This window comes from Chrysemys picta, chromosome 2 (genome assembly GCF_011386835.1).
Source record: "Chrysemys picta bellii isolate R12L10 chromosome 2, ASM1138683v2, whole genome shotgun sequence".
Taxonomy (NCBI): domain Eukaryota; kingdom Metazoa; phylum Chordata; order Testudines; family Emydidae; genus Chrysemys; species Chrysemys picta.
Window position 1 is genome coordinate 48,877,900 of NC_088792.1, and position 20,782 is coordinate 48,898,681.

General features: G+C 39.3%; 1 protein-coding gene across 3 annotated transcripts in view; it reads left to right on the forward strand.

Annotated features, from left to right (window-relative positions):
• The window catches only part of LOC101941250 (probable acyl-CoA dehydrogenase 6), a 159,208-nt gene that overhangs the window by 120,019 nt on the left and 18,407 nt on the right, over positions 1-20,782 (forward strand). For 2 of the 3 annotated variants that reach the window (XM_005308553.4, XM_065583110.1), the window contains exons 4-5: positions 11,667-11,773; positions 17,341-17,508. In XM_005308553.4, coding sequence (XP_005308610.1) covers positions 11,667-11,773; positions 17,341-17,508 — 275 coding nt within the window. The remainder of the gene's footprint in view (positions 1-11,666; positions 11,774-17,340; positions 17,509-20,782) is intronic. The other variant, XM_065583111.1, reaches the window with a different exon arrangement.

Consider the following 20,782-nt stretch of genomic DNA (forward strand, 5'->3'; position numbering starts at 1 on the left):
TGGGGCTGCACATGCGGTTGTGCTGAGTGATCATCACAACACCTGGAGGGGTTTGCTGCTTGTCACTAGGAAAGCATTGTGAGAGACAACCCAGGCTGGAGAGAGTGAAGGGTGCACAGCGGTCCCCAATCCCAGGCTGCCCCCCCGGGATCCCATCACAATCTCACTTAATCAATTCCCTGCCATTGCGGGGGCCTCTGGCATTGGTGCATCTCAGTCTCTCCTAGTCTCTGCCTGTGGCAAATAATAGTTTAATCTCCTGTGGGCTGTAAGACTTTGGTCTAATATTGGTGGTTCGGTTTAGTGAGCTTAAAATTTGCTTTTCACATACATTTGTGCTAGTAAAGCTGAATGTTTGCAAAAACTGAATATGGAAACATGAATGTGGGGAAATCAAAATTCATTGTCGAATTCGTATGAATATTGGTGAACACATTTTTGTTTTTTTGACTCAACTCTGCTAAGTATGTATTCAGAATACTGTGTTACTGCAAAATGTAAACGTAACACATAATACAGAAGAGAAAACTCAATGTCATAGCAAGCTCTGCTGTGATGCACTTTAATCTGGAGAAGCAGCAAAGAGTCCTGTGGCACCTTATAGACTAACAGACATATAGGAGCATGAGCTTTCGTGGGTGAATACCCACTTCTTCGGATGCCTTTAACCTGGAGAGATATAGGTCATCCTGAATAGTATGTTCATACACCACTCCATCTTAGTCCCAACCTCAGTGGTTCCTGCTGGATGCAGCCATACTACATTGCTCCTAAACTACGGTCATTTTAAAAAAATCAACTAGACTTGACATAATTAATTACTGCATTTAAAATTCATTTCAATATATATTCTAGGGACTTTGAGCATAGCAAATAGCCTACTAAAGTTATCAACTATTCAAAACTCCCCCCAAAAAATCTAAAAGGAAGTCTGGAACAAACTGAAAGGATAAGCACCTTGTTGACTTAAGCCTTCTCTAACTTTGGGTCCAGTTCTGCTTTCATCATATTTACAAAACTCCCCTGGGAAATTGAATCAGACATTTTGATATGCCAGGTGAGTGCACTACCTATGTATAATTGGACATATGGTTCCCTCAAATTCATGCATAGATGGGCATTGAAATAGACACTGAACTACTTTGGATGGGTAACTGCATACACAAATGAAGGCTTGAAAATACATGTTATTTATTACATCCAGACTTAGGCTTCTAATTACTGACAACTTAGGGTGAAATCCTGGCTGCATTGCAGTTAAAGACAAAATTCCCATCGATACCAGGATTTCACCCTTGGTCTCAATTTCTCATTTCAGTCATCTGTGTAATCTTGGCTTAATTTGTTCATGTTTGTAAAAACTCTTGGAGATCTTAAGAGGAAGGTGCCATAGAAGTGCAAAGTGGTGGCAGTATTTAGTACCATACCCAGAGACAACTGGGAATTCAAACTTATGAGTAACATTTCAAAACCACTTAAGTTCCGTTTTCAAAAGTTATTTGAAAAGTGACCACACTTAAGTGCTTTTGAAAATTTTACCTAACATCTTTTTTGCATGATCTCTAGTCCTACTCTAGCCCAGTTTCTTCCTTCCAAAATGAACATTTCTGACAATCCTTAAAACATCCTCTTGGGTGATCTTTAACCAGGAGCAATACTACTAATTTCGATTTGCACTCAGTTCTTTTTGTGTAAAAGGCTGCAGGGGGAAACACACCTGCTTCACTTGAAGAAGCCTAAAAACAGAACAGTCTTTTTAGGCATCTTAAGTTTAACAATGCTACGGCTGTGCTTGGAAACTGAATGCAAAAGGATCTGTCAAAGATCTGACCTTTCATGTGTCTGGCCCTGCTCATGGCTCACTGTATGTCAGATCTTTCAAAGACATTCTAGTTATAGCACTTTACTTGCCTTCACGCTTAACATGTTGTATTTAGAAGCCAGCTTCCAGGTGAAATACTGAATGAAATATATTGCCCTTGGGCTGGAAAACAAACATTACATTGTGACTCATCCTTAGTGCTATCGTTGAATGTAGATATCTTTCAGTCTTGGCATTGGACTACTACTTCATCCCTTTTTATTGTTTCTAACTGGATATTAAGATGAGTGGTGATTATTTGGAGAGAAGGGAATACATTTCAGTTTAACCTGTTTAGTTTAACTTGTATTGCCAATTCTTTCTCTCCCTCCATATACAGAATAGTGGTGATTTGAGGAAATCAATGCATTCTTCAAGTTACAACTTTTTAACACGGATTTATTTTTGTATGTACTTATTTTAAGATGTGAAGTAAAGCTAGTTGTAATGGAGCAGAGTTGTTTCCAAGTGTATAAAGAGCTGAGCAGTTTTAAAATATAGTATTGCCCTCTTAATTGGCACATGCCACGATGGAAACAGGAACATGCTAATTAAAGGCTAGCTCACTGACTCTGCATAAAAGGCAGCCTATAGTTATGCTGCCCCAGGAGTGTGCCAGGGATCAAATTGTGACTCCGTGACAATTTGGTCCCTGATTCCCTGCTTGCTCCAGAGGGGAAGTAATTTGCACCAACCCTTTTCCAATCACAGATCACTTTTCTGTTGATGCCAGCTCAGTTGTGTTGGCTAGTGTGTATGGGAGAAGGGGAAAGGCACAAAAGAGAGAGTAGCAATCCCACAGAGGCTGTTTCTCCCTGCCTTTGTCCACCCGCTGTGCTGTGACTTGTATACAAGGGGTAAGTTGCGCTTTATGCTGCTGTGTTGCCCTATGCCAGTGTGTAGGCTGAGCCAGGATCTTACCCTAAGTGGAATTTGGCAGATAGCCATGACACCTTATTGTGCATTTTAAAATATTTCTGTAGCCTGCTTTGTGCAATCAAATCTCAGTGTAGCTAAAGACTGAGGTCATGAATGAAAGTGTGATCCAAAGTACTTTTCCTCTTGTTTTTTTCTTTCTGTATCTGCCGCTACAATAAATTTGCCTGCCATATAATGCATTTTGAACCCATCTTGAGCAGGGAGACGGGGAGGAGCAGTCGATCGGGAAGGGGAGGGAGTTTTAAACAGCATGGGAAATGGGGGTCCTGGCACATTTTGCAGACAGTTGTGGGCTTTGATATTTCAAGAGAAATAAATGTTTTGGAGCTGAAATTCCCTGGTGAGCCCAACATTGTGAGCATACTAGGGGAGGAGAGGGAAATAGAAGCCAAGGAGGCAGAGAGAGACTCCTAACTCACATCTGCCCAGCATGGCAGCACTTTGACCATACCTGAAATAAAGTTGTTGAAATCCCCTTGTGCATTGTAATATACAGCACCTAATACTTACTGGAAGAGGTCTCCTCCCAGCACTGTCAGGATGAGATTCAGAGTCTCCTGGGTGTCCCAAACTGTTTCTGCTCTGGACCCTGCCTTGGAGGTTTGCAAGGTGAAGAGTACGACACTGCACCCCATATTCTTTGCAGTGATATTGTTATGATATTATTATAGCATAATTATGATGCATTTTATGCAAGATTAGTCCTGTGAGGTGTCATTGGAAAAGTTATGATTTGCTGAATATGATTATCCTATTTGTATGCATCTTCATTTTTGTATCTGAAGTTATGAATATTGACTATGTATCTGTATTTCAAATCTAGTTACACCTGGGTAACGCCAACTAGACAAGACGCTTTCAATTTAGATAGCTGGTTGGGAAGGGCTTATTCAGGGCATTAGGCCATTAGGAAAAAGCAATAGGCCTTAGGAGAAGCTTACCTCCTATCTGGGGAGCCTTCCTGAGAACACTACAGACAGCCTCCAAGTAATGGCTCCTATGACTCTACAAGGACATGTGATCAGATCACATGATGCTGGACTCCATCTTGGGATTTTTCCACAGACTGGTCTGGGAACCAAGCTTTGAAACAAAGGATTCCCGCCATATGCAAAAGCTGTATAAGGCAGGGAGTGACATCATCTGGTGTTCTTCACTCCCCACGCAAGAAGACTCCTGGAAACACTTGAGGAACAAAGACTGACCTGGGGGGAGTGCTGGACCCAGGCTAATGGGATTTCTAGCCTGTGAATGAAACACCTGGGGATTCCAAGCTGTCAAGGCAAGTGCAGCTTACTCCTTAAGAATCTGCAGCCTGCTTGTATCATCTCTTAGGGTGAGAATCTGCTACTGATGTCCAATCTATTTAGTATATTAAGCTTAGTTTGTGTCTTTTGTTTATTTGCTAATTAATCTGCTTTGATCTGTTTTCTATCCCTTATAATCACTTAAAATATATCCTTTATAGTTAATAAACTTGTTTTTGCTTTATCTAAACCAGCGAATTTTATGAGCTTGTGCTGTACAGTTCCCGGTATAATTTTAGGTTTATACTCCAGTGTGGAGTGTGAGTCTGGAAAGCTGGGAAATTGGCTGCTGTCTGCTGCATGTATCTGAGTGGCTTGGGAGAAGCTGCTTTCTCAGGTAGCTCAGTTTGTATGTGTGGCGCCACCTGCTGTCGTGTTGGGTGATAACAGGGGTAGGGTTAGGCTGGCTGTGTCCCCAAGCAGTGTGAGCAGGACCAACCTAACTGAGTGGTTAGAGTGGTTCCCACAGCTCCCAGGACTGCACCCTGTCACAGTGATCCTGGCTGTCTGGGGCAATTTCTTCCTTCTCAGAGTCCTGGTCAGCATCCATGGGGGTGTCCAGTGTCCACAATATTCTGGAGTTCAGTGGTGACCCCCCGTGCAAAAGTCCAGTCAGTCTCTTCATAGTAGACACAGGTCTTGCGAGCTCTTCCATGGATCCTCTTATTCTCCTTGACATTTATATAACCCAGCTGGGGCGACTTCTCTTTGTTGGAGCACTGGCCTGGGCCACAGGACTGATCCCTCTCCTTCATTTGGTCTTATATCCTCTCATTTATCTTGGTGTTCTGGTGACTGCTGTTCAGGTGAGATTGGATCTACTCCTCTCCTGAGATGGCAAGGAAGTCTAGGACCTCTGCATAGGACCATGCAGGTGAATGTCTATATAATCAGTATTGGAGTCTGGGAGCTGAAATGCAGTGGGGTTGCCTTGCTGAGCACCAGCATTTAAACAGGAAGGTGATATCTGGTCAAGATGACCCTAGGGTGGTAGAGGGGGCACACAGTAAACAAACAGGTTGACCTAGGTGTGCAGCAAAGCAGTGTGGGAAAGCAGTGGGAGGACTGACAGAGGAGGAATTGTTAATTCAAACTGGGGATATGTTCATGCTAACCGTATTATGGAAATTCACTTCCAAAGTGGATTTTTTAATGAGTATTGAGACACCAGGTGATTGAGAAAAAAACTTTGAGTGGACACAAGGCAATTTATCCCCCAAAAAATCAAGTTAATCCAAAATAAATTTCATATGTAGACATGCCCATACTAAAGTCACATTAAATTGTGTTTTACTCTGAGAATTTCAGTCTAACGGAGCCCGAGTGGAAATCATCCAACCTTTGATCCTCTGGATGAACAGGCTTTGTCCGAGAAAATGTTCTCTATTAACTTACAATAAACAAATTAATTCCAGTCTGAACTGACCTGGCTGAGAAGTAGTTAAAATGTAATGATATTATTTATGTTTATTATATTAGTACATAGGGGCCCCATGCAGGATTAAGGCTCATTGTATTAGGTGTGCTGTACCAGTTACAAATGGCCATACCTTTGCCTTTCTGATATTGACTAGTAGGAGATTATTTGGAATTGATATATATACTACTTGACAGTGAATGAGCAAAATCATTTAAATCATTTTCATTGTTACATGTTGTGGAATAATGCAGATGTGTTTTAAGATTTTCTCATCAAACTCTATTTTTCTGCTTTTTCCCCCTTAGATAATGAGTAACTAAAAGTAGCTGTGTCGTTCGTGTCAAGATTTGGTCCTTTTGAATTTACTGATGTTCATGCATGATCAGCTGTTACATTTAATCTCACAAGAATTGCTGTACCACCTGTGTAAGGAGTGGTACCTTATCCCAGAAGACTTCATATCTAGTTTGAAGTGGGTTAGATGATCATCCATTCGAAAGTGTGAGCTCAAAAACAAGAAAGCTTGATGTGGTTTAATCAAATACCGAGTGTAGTGTAAAGAACCGAGTGCAGCTGTTCATACTCAAAACTACAATTTGCAGCTAACAGTATGTCAGAAAGTGTCAGTCCTAATTAGAAATGTTCCTTCCTTACTAATTAATCAATTCACTCCAGCACAGTTTTTTTTCCCTTGGAGTAGAAGAAACAAGAATGAAAACTGTCAGCTTTTCTCCCCCACTTTAAGAGGATGATCATCAACTCTATTAAACCAGAATAGTGATGCACAGTTGACATATTTTCATTCAATGCAGCAAGAATCACATCTGTCAGAAAGCAAATTCATTGCTATTTAAGATGAATTAAGGGGGCTTTCAGCTTTTAAATGAGTGCACATAAATAGAACTAAGAAGTGGATCAAGGAAATGTAATGGGATTTGGATCCTGCTGTGACTTTTTTTATTTCACCCCATTTAGCATCATCTACAGTATAATATTTAATCATTTCTTCAGTATTAACAGTAATGTTGGTGGACTGTCATGAATACTAAGTATGGGGCAAAAAAGAATGGATAGTTTCTGTGTAACTATTTTAACATTAATGATTAATGTGCCACAATTGGGACCTATTATCTTATACAATGGACCGGGGGGAGGGGAGGGGGGAATTTCCAGCCGTCTACAAGGAGCTTTATTTTAATATATATTACCCATAAAAATGTGTTAAAAGAACATTAAGGTTGCAAAGTCAAGCACTCAAATGTTAGGCAATGCTAAAATCAAGGTGGCACGGAACATGCTCAGTTGCTCTGTGGAAATGGTGCCTGCACAGTCCGGTCAGCGCTAGGAGTTGTGAGGGGCTAGAGCATGCTCAGTGAGGATGGAATCTTTGGAGATTTTAGCTGCTAAATTCTAAGTCTCTGCTGAAAGTGTGTGAACCTAGATTTTATAAAGGCTTATAACTTTGCCAATCCCTCAGGAACAGCACAAGTCACATCCCTGCCAAATTTCAACTCTTTTTTCCAAAACATGGGTGCATGAGAGTTTCTCAAAGAGAAGGTTGTCAGGATTATTTTAAATGGCAAAACACTGTATTTTCCCTAATCTTGATCCCAGAAACAGCTGAACTGTTTTGGCTGAAACTTTCAAAAAAATCTAGTCTATAAGGCAGACACTCATTATGGAAACTATCAGCCCCAAACAATTAAAGTTTGGTAAAGTTATAAGCAACTGAAAGCCAGGTTTTATAATAGGAAGCGTTGGACAACTTTTAATAACAGCAATGATACCAGACACGCTATAACATATATTCACTTTTGTGTTTTGTTCGGTGAATGAACGATCAGCCGCAGTTGATCATCCCTGTCAAGATGGGTATACTGAGGTGTTCAGCATGAATAAAACTTACAGAACTTGGCCCAATGTATGAGGAGAAAGAGCAAAGACTCCACAGCCCAAAACTGTGGCATTTAATTTCAGAAAGGGGAACTATGCAAAAATGAGGAGGTTAGTTAAACAGAAATCAAAAGGTACAGTGACAAGAGTGAAATCCCTGCAAGCTGCATGGACACTTTTCAAAGACAACATAATAGAGGCCCAACTTAAATGTATACCCCAAATTTAAAAACACAGTAGAAGAACTAAAAAAGAGCCACAGTGGCTTAACAACCATGTAGAAGAAGCAGTGAGAGATAAAAAGGTATCTTTTAAAAAGTCAAATCCTAGTGAGGTAAATAGAAAGGAGCATAAACACTGCCAAATTAAGTGTAAAAATGTAATAAGAAAAGCCAAAAAGGAGTTTGAAGAACAGCTAGCCAAAAACTCAAAAGGTAATAACAAAATGTTTTTTAAGTACATCAGAAGCAGGAAGCCTGCTAAACAACCAGTGGGGCCCCTGGATGATGGAGATACAAAAGGAGCACTTAAAGACGATAAAGTCATAGCGGAGAAACTAAATGAATTCTTTGCTTCAGTCTTCATGGCTGAGGATGTTAGGGAGATTCCCAAACCTGAGCCATCTTTTGTAGGTGACAAATCTGAGGAATTGTCACAGATTGAAGTGTCACTAGAGGAGGTTTTGGAATTAATTCATAAACTTAATAGTAACAAGTCACCGGGACCAGATGGCATTCACCCAAGAGTTCTGAAAGAACTCAAATGTGAAATTGCGGAACTATTAACTATGGTTTGTAACCTGTCCTTTAAATCGGCTTCTGTACCCAGTGACTGGAAGATAGCTCATGTAACGCCAATATTTAAAGAGGGCTCTAGAGGTGATCCCGGCAATTACAGACCGGTAAGTCTAACAGCAGTACCAGGCAAATTAGTCGAAACAATCGTAAAGAATAAAATTGTCAGACACATAGAAGAACATAACTTGTTGGGCAAAAGTCAACATGGTTTCTGTAAAGGGAAATCATGTCTTACTAATCTATTAGAGTTCTTTGAAGGGGTCAACAAACATGTGGACAAGGGGGATCCAGTGGACATAGTGTACTTAGATTTCCAGAAAGCCTTTGACAAGGTCCCTCACAAAAGGCTCTTACGTAAATTAAGTTGTCATGGGATAAGAGGGAAGATCCTTTCATGGATTGAGAACTGGTTAAAAGACAGAGAACAAAGGGTAGGAATAAATGGTAAATTTTCAGAATGGAGAGGGGTAACTAGTGGTGTTCCCCAAGGGTCAGTCCTAGGACAAATCCTATTCAACTTATTCATAAATGATCTGGAGAAAGGGGTAAACAGTGAGGTGGCAAAGTTTGCAGATGATACTAAACTGCTCAAGATAGTTAAGACCAAAGCAGACTGTGAAGAACTTCAAAAAGATCTCACAAAAACTAAGTGATTGGGCAACAAAATGGCAAATGAAATTTAATGTGGATAAATGTAAAGTAATGCACATTGGAAAAAATAACCCCAACTATACATACAATATGATGGGGGCTAATTTAGCTACAACTAATCAGGAAAGAGATCTTGGAGTCATCGTGGATAGTTCTCTGAAGACGTCCACGCAGTGTGTAGTGGCAGTCAAAAAAGCAAACAGGATGTTGGGAATCATTTAAAAAAAGGGATAGAGAATAAGACGGAGAACATCTTATTGCCATTATATAAATCGATGGTACGCCCACATCTTGAATACTGCGTACAGATGTGGTCTCCTCATTTCAAAAAAGATATACTGGCATTAGAAAAAGTTCAGAAAAGGGCAACTAAAATGATTAGGGGTTTGGAATGGGTCCCATATGAGGAGAGATTAAAGAGGCTTGGACTTTTCAGTTTGGAAAAGAGGAGACTAAAGGGGGATATGATAGAGGTATATAAAATCATGAGTGGTGTGGAGAAAGCGAAGAAGGAAAAGTTATTTACTTGTTCCCATAATATAAGTACTAGGGGCCACCAAATGAAATTAATAGCAGCAGGTTTAAAACAAATAAAAGGAAGTTCTTCTTCACACAGTGCACAGTCAATCTGTGGAACTCCTTCCCTGAGGAGTTTATGAAGGCTAGGACTATAACAGGGTTTAAAAGAGAACTAGATAAATTCATGGAGGTTAAGTCCACTAATGGCTATTAGCCAGGAGGGATAAGTAATGGTGTCCCTAGCCTCTGTTTGTCAGAGGGTGGAGATGGATGGCAGAAGAGAGATCACTTGATCATTACCTGTTAGGTTCACTCCCTCTGGGGCACCTGGCATTGGCCACTGTCAGTAGACAGGATACTGGGCTGGATGGACCTTTGGTCTGACCCAGTATGGACGTTCTTATGTTCTTATGTCTGTTTCTTGGTGTTCCTATAATTGGGGCTGCTGACATGATTTGATATCAGCAGGAATTGGGTTAATGAAATGTAGGTCCCATATGCACCAGCATAGTGAAAGAGGCAGCTAGTACTCAGATCAGACTAAAAGGTTCTCCCACCCATCCTGCTCCTCTGACTGAAGGACAGATCCTCAGTTAGTGTAAACTGGAAGACCTGCCTTGAAGTTAATGTGCCAATATTTAAAAAGGTAAACTGGATGACCTGTGTAGCAGTAGGACAGTTAGCCTGACATCGATTCTGGACAAAATCACGGAAAGGCCGATATAGGATATGATCAGTAAAGAATTAACAGATGTTAGCATAATTAATGGCAATCAATATGGTCTTATGGAAAATAGCTCTTGTCAAACAGACTTGATATCATATTTTGATGAGATTAGAAGTTTAGTTGATAAAGGTAGCTTTTATAAGGCATTTGACTTAGCCCACATGACATTCTGATGGAAAAAAATAGCTCTGTGCAAAATCCATGTAGCCAATATTAAGTGGATTAAACACATGGTATCTGATAGATCACAAAAAACAACTGTAAATGGGGAATTATCATCCAGTGAGGGTGTTTCTAGTGGAGTCTCGCAGGGATCTGTTCTTGGCCTGATTATATTCAACTTCTTTCAGTGATTTAGAAGAATGATTTATCATTGCTGGTAAAATTTGCAAATAACACAAAAATGGGTAGAGCAGTAAGTAATAATGGGGACAGATCAGTTATAGCTTGTTAAGGTGGGCTTGTTTGAACAACATATATTTTTTACATAGCCAACACAGTGGGAGTTTTGCCTGAATAACTGATTTTTTTTTCTCCTGGCCCATGCTTTCATGCTGGAAAACAAGTTCACTTTTTCATAAAACTCATTTCCTTAAAACACAGTTTACCTTCTTGCAAGATAGCAGCATTTTTCCCTTAAATGTCACAGTATAGCAAAGTTGTTGAATTGCAGTTTCACAGATGCTGTAGATTGTCAGGAGAGAGCCGAAGTCAAGCATTAAATATAATTTTTTTAAGTTTACAGAAAAAAATGCTGTCGGTGGTTTTTCTTGTTTCCTTTTTTACCTCTGCATCGGTGCAGGCTGGTGGGAGTTGTGATGGGAAGAAGCAAATAATGGATTTCCCTGCATGATTTAAAAAACAGTTTAAGATGCACCCTATCTAACACCTGTAGTACTAATGTTCATGGCAGGTGAAAATCCCCTGCCATGCAGCGGTCTAGCACAACACCCTTCACACCACTTAAGCCCTGTTCAGAGGGTTTGCAAAAGAGTCTGCAGTGTGAGTGGTATGGAAGGCACACTGAGGAAATGGTAGGGTTGCCAATTCTGACTGCAGCTATTCTGGGAGATTTTTTTTTCCCAACATGACATAATGTCATTTTCTTAAAATATTCTATTAAAACCTCTCAGCTTGCTTTCAGTAGTTACACCGGGAGATCAATGCTAATTCCGGGAGACTCCCGGCCAATCCTGGAGGGTTGGCAACCATAGGAAACGGTCTTGATGCCAGCCCAATGTAGACTGCCACAGAAGGCTGGGGTGGGGCCATTGGATCCACATTTACACAGATCTGGACACCCCCAATAAGGTGGGTGCAAAGTAGTTGTGGCTGCTATTCCAGCCAGAGGTTGGAATGTGAGTTTGGAGGATCTCTATCCCATCTTTGGGCTTGGAGTGTGGATTTTGCTCCGTGCACACCACCTACATAGAGATAAATAATTTAAGTGTTACGTGGGTGGAGTGCATTTCACCAAGAAAGACTAGATTTTATATGCATAATTCCCCTTCAAAAGCCTTTAACCTTCTGTGTTTCCATTCTTTCATTGCAGATTTGGTTCTGATGAGCTGAAACAACAGTTCCTTGTACCAACTATAGCTGGAGAAGTAGTGGCTTGTTTAGGAGTCAGTGAACCTGGAGCAGGGTCAGATGTTGCAAGTAAGCAAACTGATTATGCCTAGGATTGCTAAAGCTAACATACTGGAGCAAAACTTAGATGACATAGTGATTAAAATGTCAGTACCCTGTTTATCTGGATTCCCCCTCATTGCGACTACTGTGGTGGCATTGGTGGGAAATTTCTAGGAAAAATGACTAGGATGGGCAAGGTTGGAAAAGGGGAACAGACCAATAAGACCATGGAAGCCTCTGAGCCAAATTCAGCAGTAATGTAAATATTAGTGTAAATTTTACTTTCTCATAAACTGGTCAGAAAGGGGTGTAAGTGGCTTTAAGTGGTAAAGTAGTGTAATTTGCACTGATTTGTCATTCAACAGATGTGTGAACCTAGTGTGATTTACTTCCTCATGAGAGAATAAAAGAAAGCACAACTAACACGAGATTATAAAATAATGTGGGGAGGTGCCATTCTTTACATCACTGCTGAATCTGGCCCACTGTTCAAAAGAAAAGTATTCTGTGCTTGAAGAGACTGAATGCATTAACTCTCCATATTGCAGAAAATGGCCCTAGACCAGCACAGCCTACTGATATAGACATAACACTTGCAACACCTACTAATGGAAATCTGAACTTGTTTACAGTGGTGACAACTGGAAGATATTGGGCATTCGGCTGGAAACTGCATTAATGTATCATAATGCTGAGTTTCTTCCATTTCCTCTATGATTTCACAAGCAGTGACTCCTTCACTGCAGTTTCTGCTGTGAATTGTACTTTTCAACTGACTCCACTATCTAAATAAGTTAGGGCAGATAGTAATCTTGTGAAAGATTAACAGGAGAAGGTTAATATGCTTAAAATTATTTTAAAACAAAAGTATAATTTTATAAAGTCAGGGAAGAAATTTTACAGATGCCTTTCATACTGACCCTCGAGTTTTGCTGTCTTTATTTACTGGTTGCCCTTTTGTCTTTATTTACTTATTACACTTGTTCAGTTTTACTTCACTAGCCTTGTCTGTGCTAGAGAATGAACACTGCCAGCACCTTCCCTGCTTGCAACACATCTCTCGTCCAAACATACAAGAGTGCTTGGAACTGTGCGACGGGATTGCCAGCACGATTGCCATTGCATTTGTTCAAAGCTAATCTTACCACCACTGTATTCTGCTCTGAACTGTTTCAATGCTAATATGTACTGACAGCCCTGGCATTTTATCTTCACTGTTGCAGTATGACCTTCCAGCACAATCCCACAACACTCCTGCAACTCCCACTCTCTGCAGTGTAAAATGCCTCCTGTAGTGTTTAGAGCTAATGTAGTTTGTCATGTTGCGCATACAAGTTTTCTGTAGTCAGTGTCTGTAGTCATACACCTTTTCTTGTTTCAATACCTAAAGAGTGTGTTATAAATTAAGGATGTATTTACATATGAAAGTTAATCTGGAAAAAGGTAGGGTGTGAATTTAAAGCAGAGTAACTATTCTTGATTAACTCCATAGGTGGACGCTCTTATTCCAGAACAAAATGGATTGAGAATAAGGGCAGGTCTTCACTACGGGGGGGGGGTCGATTTAAGATACACAAATTCAGCTACGCGAATAGCGTAGCTGAATTCGACGTATCGCAGCCGACTTACCCCGCTGTAGGGACGGCGGCAAAATCGACCTCTGCGGCTTCCCGTCGACGGCGCTTACTCCCACCTCCGCTGGTGGAGTAAGAGCGTCGATTCGGGGATCGATTGTCACGTCCCAACGGGACGCAATAAATCGATCCCCGAGAGGTCGATTTCTACCCGCCGATTCAGGCAGGTAGTGTAGACCTAGCCAAAGGCACTATTATTCTAGAATAAGAGCACCAACACATGAAGTTAATCAGGAATAGTTAATTAGGAATAGCTATTCTGGAATAACTCTCCATGTAGACAAGCCATTACATTGTTCAGTGCATAAAGCAACCTGTTTCTTGAACAATGAAATGGAATGTGCTTTGCAGAAAAACAATTTGATACATCACATCTCCACATATGGATTGCTATTCCCACAACACCCTTTTTCAGTGTCCTGTGGGAGAGGAACCCACAATGAATTGGTACTGCAGTGGTTGGAAGTGGCGCTGTTTGTGGACACAGTGAACATGATTTACACAGGCCAATATGGTTAGTTTAGACACACAACTCTCTTACAAACTACAGTGGTTCATCTGAAGTAGTAGAAGATATAATGGTACAAATTTCTCCTGCAGACAGGGCTAATGAGATTATATCTCATGTTGGGTGAAGTTTCTTGGTCAATAAAACCATGTAAAATGTTTAGTTTCTAGAATATTTGCTCTGTCAAAAACACGGATTACATTTTGATTTCTGATTTCTAAAGACAAATATATCTCCAGGATCATTATTCAATGTTACATGTGGGGGTTTAGTCCCAATAACAGTAATGGAAATGATATGCCTAAATCCCTCTGTACCATCCACCGTCATTTTCTTTCCAGTAAATTGGCTGTGTTTGTAAGAAAGTTCACTGTTATCATCAGTAGTTTTATTTCCAGTAATAGGAAGTAAATTAACTTGAAGTAACTAGCAGAGGAAACACAGCATTGACTAATTATTTTAACAAATGCCTTTCTGGTTAAATTAAATCAATATCAGAACTTTCTAAATACGGTTTTGATTTTGAGATGGAGTGGTGCAGATAGTTGGTGACTTAAATTCTCTGCTTAGGTACATGTTATTTATCATCTAACTTGATTGGCATAATACACTTGGAATAACACTTTGGAAAATCAAAGGTAATCTGTTTTTATTCTTAAGAGGTCTCTCTGTTTAACTGAAGAGGAGGAGGAACACTCAGTGCAGCTGAGGAAAGGAATGTGGGGTGCAAAGGAGGCCTTCAGACACCTCTGTGCTCACCCAGTCCTGGGGGCGGGGTGTCTGGTTCCCGGTATAAAGCTACTCTTGTACTTACCAGCTGCCAATGGTTCCAAATGGCAAGCAAGGATCAATCAGGCATAAGGGAGCCTTGGCCATGTTACTACGGTGGCTCTGTTTCACACAAAGTTCCTTTTAGGCAGGGGAAATACTCCAGTGACCAGTGGGACTGACTTTAGGGCAGCCTAGATCGGTGTCTTTCAACCTTTCCGGACTACTGTACCCCTTTCTGTAGTCTGATTTGTCTTGCATACCCCCAAGTACCACCTCACTTAAAAACTGCTTGCTTACAAAATCAGACATAAAAGTATCACAGCACACTATTACTGAAAAATTGCTTACTTTCTCATTTTTACCATATAATTATTAGGGCTGTCAATTTAATCACAGTTAACTCAGGCGATTAACTCAAAACATTAATTGTGATTAAAAAAATTAATCACGATTAATCGCAGTTTTAATCGCACTGTTAAACAATAGAATACCAATTGAAATTTATTAAATATTTTGGATGTTTTTCTCCATTTTCATTTTTTTTATTTCAATTACAACACAGAATACAAAGTGTACAGTGCTCACTTTATATTACTTTTGATTACAAATATTTGCACTGTAAAAATGACAAACATAATAATAGTATTTTTCAGTTCACCTCATACAAGTACTGTAATGCAATCGCTTTATTGTGAAAGTGCAACATACAAATGTAGAATTTTTTTTTGTTACATAACTTCACTCAATAACAAAACAGTATAAAACTTTAGAGCCAACAAGTCCACTCAGTCCTACTTCTTTTTCAGCCAATCGCTAAGACAAAGAAGTTTGGTTACATTTACAGGAGATAATGCTGCCCGACTTATTATTTACAGTGTCACCTGCAAGTGAAAAAAGGCCTTTGCATGGCAGTTTTGGAGCCGGCATTGCAAGGTATTTACATGCCAGATATGCTAAATATTCATATGCCCCTTCATGCTTCGACCACTATTCCAGAAGACATGCTTCCATGCTGATGATACTTGTTTAAAAAAAATATGTTAATTAAATTTCTGACTGAACTCCTTGGAGGAGAATTGTATGTTTCCTGCTCCATGGTTTTATCTGCATTCTGCCATATATTTTATGTTATGGTAGTGTAGGATGATGTCCCAGCATATGTTGTTTGATTCAAGAACACTTTCACTGCAGATTTGACAAAACACAAAGAAGGTTCCAATATCAGATTTCTAAAAATAGCTACAGCACTCAACCCAATGTTTAAGAATCTGAAGTGCCTTCCAAAATCTGAGAGAGACAAGGTGTGGAGCATACTTTCAGAAGTCTTAAAAGAGCAACACTCTGATGCAGAAACTACAGAACCTGAAGCACCAACAACAGAAAATCAACCTTCTGCTGGTGGAGTCTGACTCAGATGATGAAATGAACATGCGTTGGTCTGCACTGCTTTGGATCGTTATTGAGCAGAATCCGTCATCAGCATGGACTCATGTCCTCTGGAATGGTGGTTGAAGCATGGAGGGACATATAAATCTTTAGCACATCTGGCACATAAATATCTTGCGATGCCAGCTACAACAATGCCATGCAAACACCTGTTCTCACTTTCAGGTAACGTTGTAAACAAGAAGCGGGGAGCATTATCTCCTGCATATGTAAACAAACTTGTTTGTCTGAGCGACTGGCTGAACAAGAAATAGGACTGAGTGGATTTGTAGGCTCTAAAGTTTTACATTGTTTTATTTTTGAATGCAATTATTTTTTTGTACATAATTCTACATTTGTAAGTTCAACTTTCATTGTAAAGAAATTGCACTACAGTACTTGTATTAGGTGAATTAAAAAATACTATTTCTTTTGTTTTTTACAGTGCAAATATTTGTAATAAAAATAAATATAAAGTGAGCACTGTATACTTTGTATTCTGTGTTGTAATTGAAATCAATATATTTGAAAATGTAGAAAACATCAAAAAATATTTAAATAAATGGTATTCTATTATTGTTTAACAACACAGTTAATTGTGCGATTACTCACAATTAATTTTCTAATAGCACGATTCATCACGATTACTTTTTTAATTGCTTGACAGCTCTAATAATTAGAAATCAATTGGAATATAAATATTGTACTTACATTTTAGTGTATATAGAGAGAGCAGTATAAACAAGTCATTGTATGAAATTTTAGTTTGTACTGACTTCACTAGTGCTTTTTCTGTAGCCTGTTGTAAAACTAGGGAAATATCTAAATGAGTTGATGTACCCCCTGGAAGATCTCTGTGTACCCCCAGGGGCACATGCAACCCTGGTTGAGAACCACTGGCCTAGATGATCTGGTTCCCCACATTTCTCATTGGTTTCATTTCATTCATCTTTTTCCTTTAGATTACCTAAAATGCAGTAGAGCAGAGTGGTCATTCAAACGTAAAGGTTATGTGCACAATCCTATTGTGGTACTTAGTATTTTTTAATCTGAAATATAACTTAAATGAAGACACATGAACAATTATGGTATCTTTAGCATTTGCTTCCATGACTCTCAACAGTTGTTGAGCATGAGTGAATGCTAGCTGTCTGACTGCTGATGTGACTGAGGGACTAACGCTACCAATCACACTTCAATCACCTGATCCCTCCCATGTGAAATGAACCTCTGATTTCACATTTGTTTTTAAATAGGTATCAAAACAACAGCAGTAAGAAAAGGCGATGACTATGTCATAAATGGTGGCAAAATGTGGATTACTTCAGGATGTCAAGCTGACTGGATGTGCCTGCTGGCAAATTCCAGTGAAGGACCCCCCCACCAAAATAAATCTCTTATATGTCTACCAATGAACCTACCTGGTAAAAGCACTGATTTGTTTTTCTTACAGTTTTCTTTTTATTGTGTTTTACAGCATATGATATAAAATCTTATGGAGAGAACGTAACCTGTCCTCAAATCAGTGTTACTTTGTCAAATAAAGTAACCAAGCAAATATTCCCTAGGATGGAGTACTGCGAAAAGGGATCTGGGGGCCATAATGGATCACAAGCTAAATATGAGTGAACAGTGTAACACTATTGCAAAAAAAAAAAAAAAAAGCAAATATCATTCTGGGATGTAATAACAGGAGTATTGTGGGCAAGACACGAGAAGTAATTCTTCCGCTCTATTCTGCGCTGATTAGGCCTCAGCTGGAGTATTGTGTCCAGTTCTGGGCACCATATTTCAGGAAAGAACTGGACCAATTGGAGAAGGTCTGGTGAAGAGCAACAAAAATGTTTAAAGGTCTAGAAAACGTGACATATGAGGGAAGATTGAAAAATTGGGTTTGTTTAGTCTGGAGAAGAGAAGACTTAGAGCTGTTGTGGGCAACCTGCGGCCTGTGGGCTGAATGTGGCCCGTCAGGGTAATCTGCTGGCGGGCTGCCAGACCATTTGTTTACATTTGTTTACATTCACAGCTCCCAGTGGCCACGGTTCGCTGTTCCCGGCTAATGGGAGCTGCGGATGTCCGTACAAATGTAAACAAACAGTCTGACGCCCGCCAGTGGATTACCCTGATGGGCTGCAAGTTGCCCACCACTGGCGTAGAGGGAATATGATAACAGTTTTCAAGTACATAAAAGGTTGTTACAAGGAGGAGGGAGAAAAATTGTTCTCCTTAGCCTCTGAGACTAGGACAAGACTAGGCTAAAATTGCAGCAAAGGAGGTTTAGGTTGGACATTAGAAAAAACTTCTAACTGTCAAAGTGGTTAAACACTGGAATAAATTGCCTAGGAAGGTTGTGGAATCTCCATCACTGGAGATTTTTATGAGCAGGTTAGACAAACACCTGTCAAGGATGGTCTAGATAATACTTAGTCCTGCCATGAGTGCAGGGGACTGGAATAGATGACCTCTCGAGGTCCCTTCCAGTCCTATGATTCTATGTCACTCTGAAATATTAAATGATAGGTACAGAATGAATGAATGAACAGAAAGGGACAAAGGGAGGAAATTAAATATTTTGCAGACTTCAGCCTCTGATGCCAAAGCTACTGTAACATAAAGGGTTCTTCTGGCCAGAAATATTGTTTTAAAAAGTCTATCAATAGGCTTCTGTTAGAGTAGTTTATAAGCTACTGTGGAAACAGATAAGTTAAGTAATTGCCAAGGACAAAATTAATACCTTGCAAAACATCATTAAAAATAGATTGAAGCAAAACTCTGAACAATAATATCATAATATCCAGTGTTTTAATCTTGGAGAGGGTTCACAAATGCTGTCCTAGATTCTCGTCCTCCCCCACTCCCACCCCACCCCACCCCACCCATCCCCCCAAAATGGTGTTCAGCTACATCCACTCCACACAATATATTGTTTATTATTTTATATTTATAGAATACATGGAGCTTTGGGACATAGAAACTGTAAACTTCTATGTTCGCCTTTCATCTTTCAAAAACACTGTTAAACTCTTTCTTTAGTGAGTGAGTGAGAATTACAGCACAGAATTTATACTTATATACTACTAATTAGAAAGTTATCAGTATATTAATAGATGCACAAGTTACAAATGCTTTTTCTCCATAAGAACATTTAAAACATATGTATATTTCTTGGGGCTAAGTACTTAGTTTTACTAAGTAAATTATTTAAAGTAAGAAGTATTTTTGAATCATAACTGAAGAAACATGACTGAAAGTGTTTATGTTGTAATTTAAATATACGCCCCTATATGTGAGCACATTTTCACTATTACTATATAACAGTATACAATATTTTATCTGTGATATGTTCAAATATTATATTGTGCAATTTTAATAAAAATACTTTTGTGGCCTCATTAGCTATACACACAGTAATACATAATACAAGATGTTACATATATAATAATACAATAACAAAATACAAGATGGTAATATATGTGTTTGTTATATAAAGAATACATATGAGAAATGCTATTCTTTGAATCATAGTGTGTAATCATGTAAATAAAGATTGTGCATTAATACATAAGGTGGGAACATTAAGGTAATGCTTTCAATTTTAATTTTATCATTTCTAAAGCTTTGGTTGCTTAACCATGCAATTTTACTATTGCATTAACATAGTGTTTGTCATTTAATGTTACACAAGCCACTGCTAACTCTGTGGTTGGAGGAGCACAACATTTATTTCAACCAATCTGACATCACGTCTGCTATGGAGATGGATTATTAGGCAACGCTAAATAAAATTATGGATTTGGGCCCACCTCCTGGAGTAAAGCTCATCCACTCTCTATATGCCAAAAAAAGGAGGAGTTTTCATATTGTTTAGTTTTGGATCTCCTTGTTGGAGTGAGTGAATGATACAGCCTGGCAAGATACCATAGTTGTAGAGAAGATGCTATTTGAAATTAGATTGTGCAAATCTTATATATGTTAGGTGAAATTCACCACCTAATGCATATGCACCTCTGAAGTGGTGCATTGGTCCATCTGTGCAAGAATAAATTTCACACCTTGATGAGGTGTGGGACTTCAGTGAGATTGCTTTTATGGCGGCTCAACAGTGAGAATAAGGGTTTTAATGTGGACCAAACTGCATTTTCCCTGACATCTAATGCTTAAACTCTTTTCATAAAAGAGCAGTTAATAAAGAGTCAAGAGCGATGCTCTCAGGAGGGTTAAGTAATGAGCCATATACATTTACATGCCACTCAAGACTACCAGAGGCAGAAATGTTCTTTTTTCTCATGTGAAAAGAAAAAAAATTCCTCTATGCCTTTGACACTGTTTGGGGATTAATTTCAAGTGATTTAAATCTAACTGGCCAGCTGCAAAATAGTCACTGCTAGCTGGCAGAAGAAAATGAGAGAATAGCTTGTGTTAGTTGCTGAAAGCCTCTATTGTATTCCATATGTATGTACTGTGACTTTTGAATGTCACTGGAAAGAGAGAGACAGTTTTGACCAGACAAGTACCCTCTTTCCAGAAAAATGCTATCATTGCAACATAGTACACTGAGAGAGGGAAAGGAAAGTCTTGGACCTAATTTCACTAATGCTGAAAATGAGTTGATATGACAACCTGTACATTATGTGAGACTAATTTGCAGATACCTATGAATTGGGAAATGCTCATATAATTAAAAGATAACTCATAGGT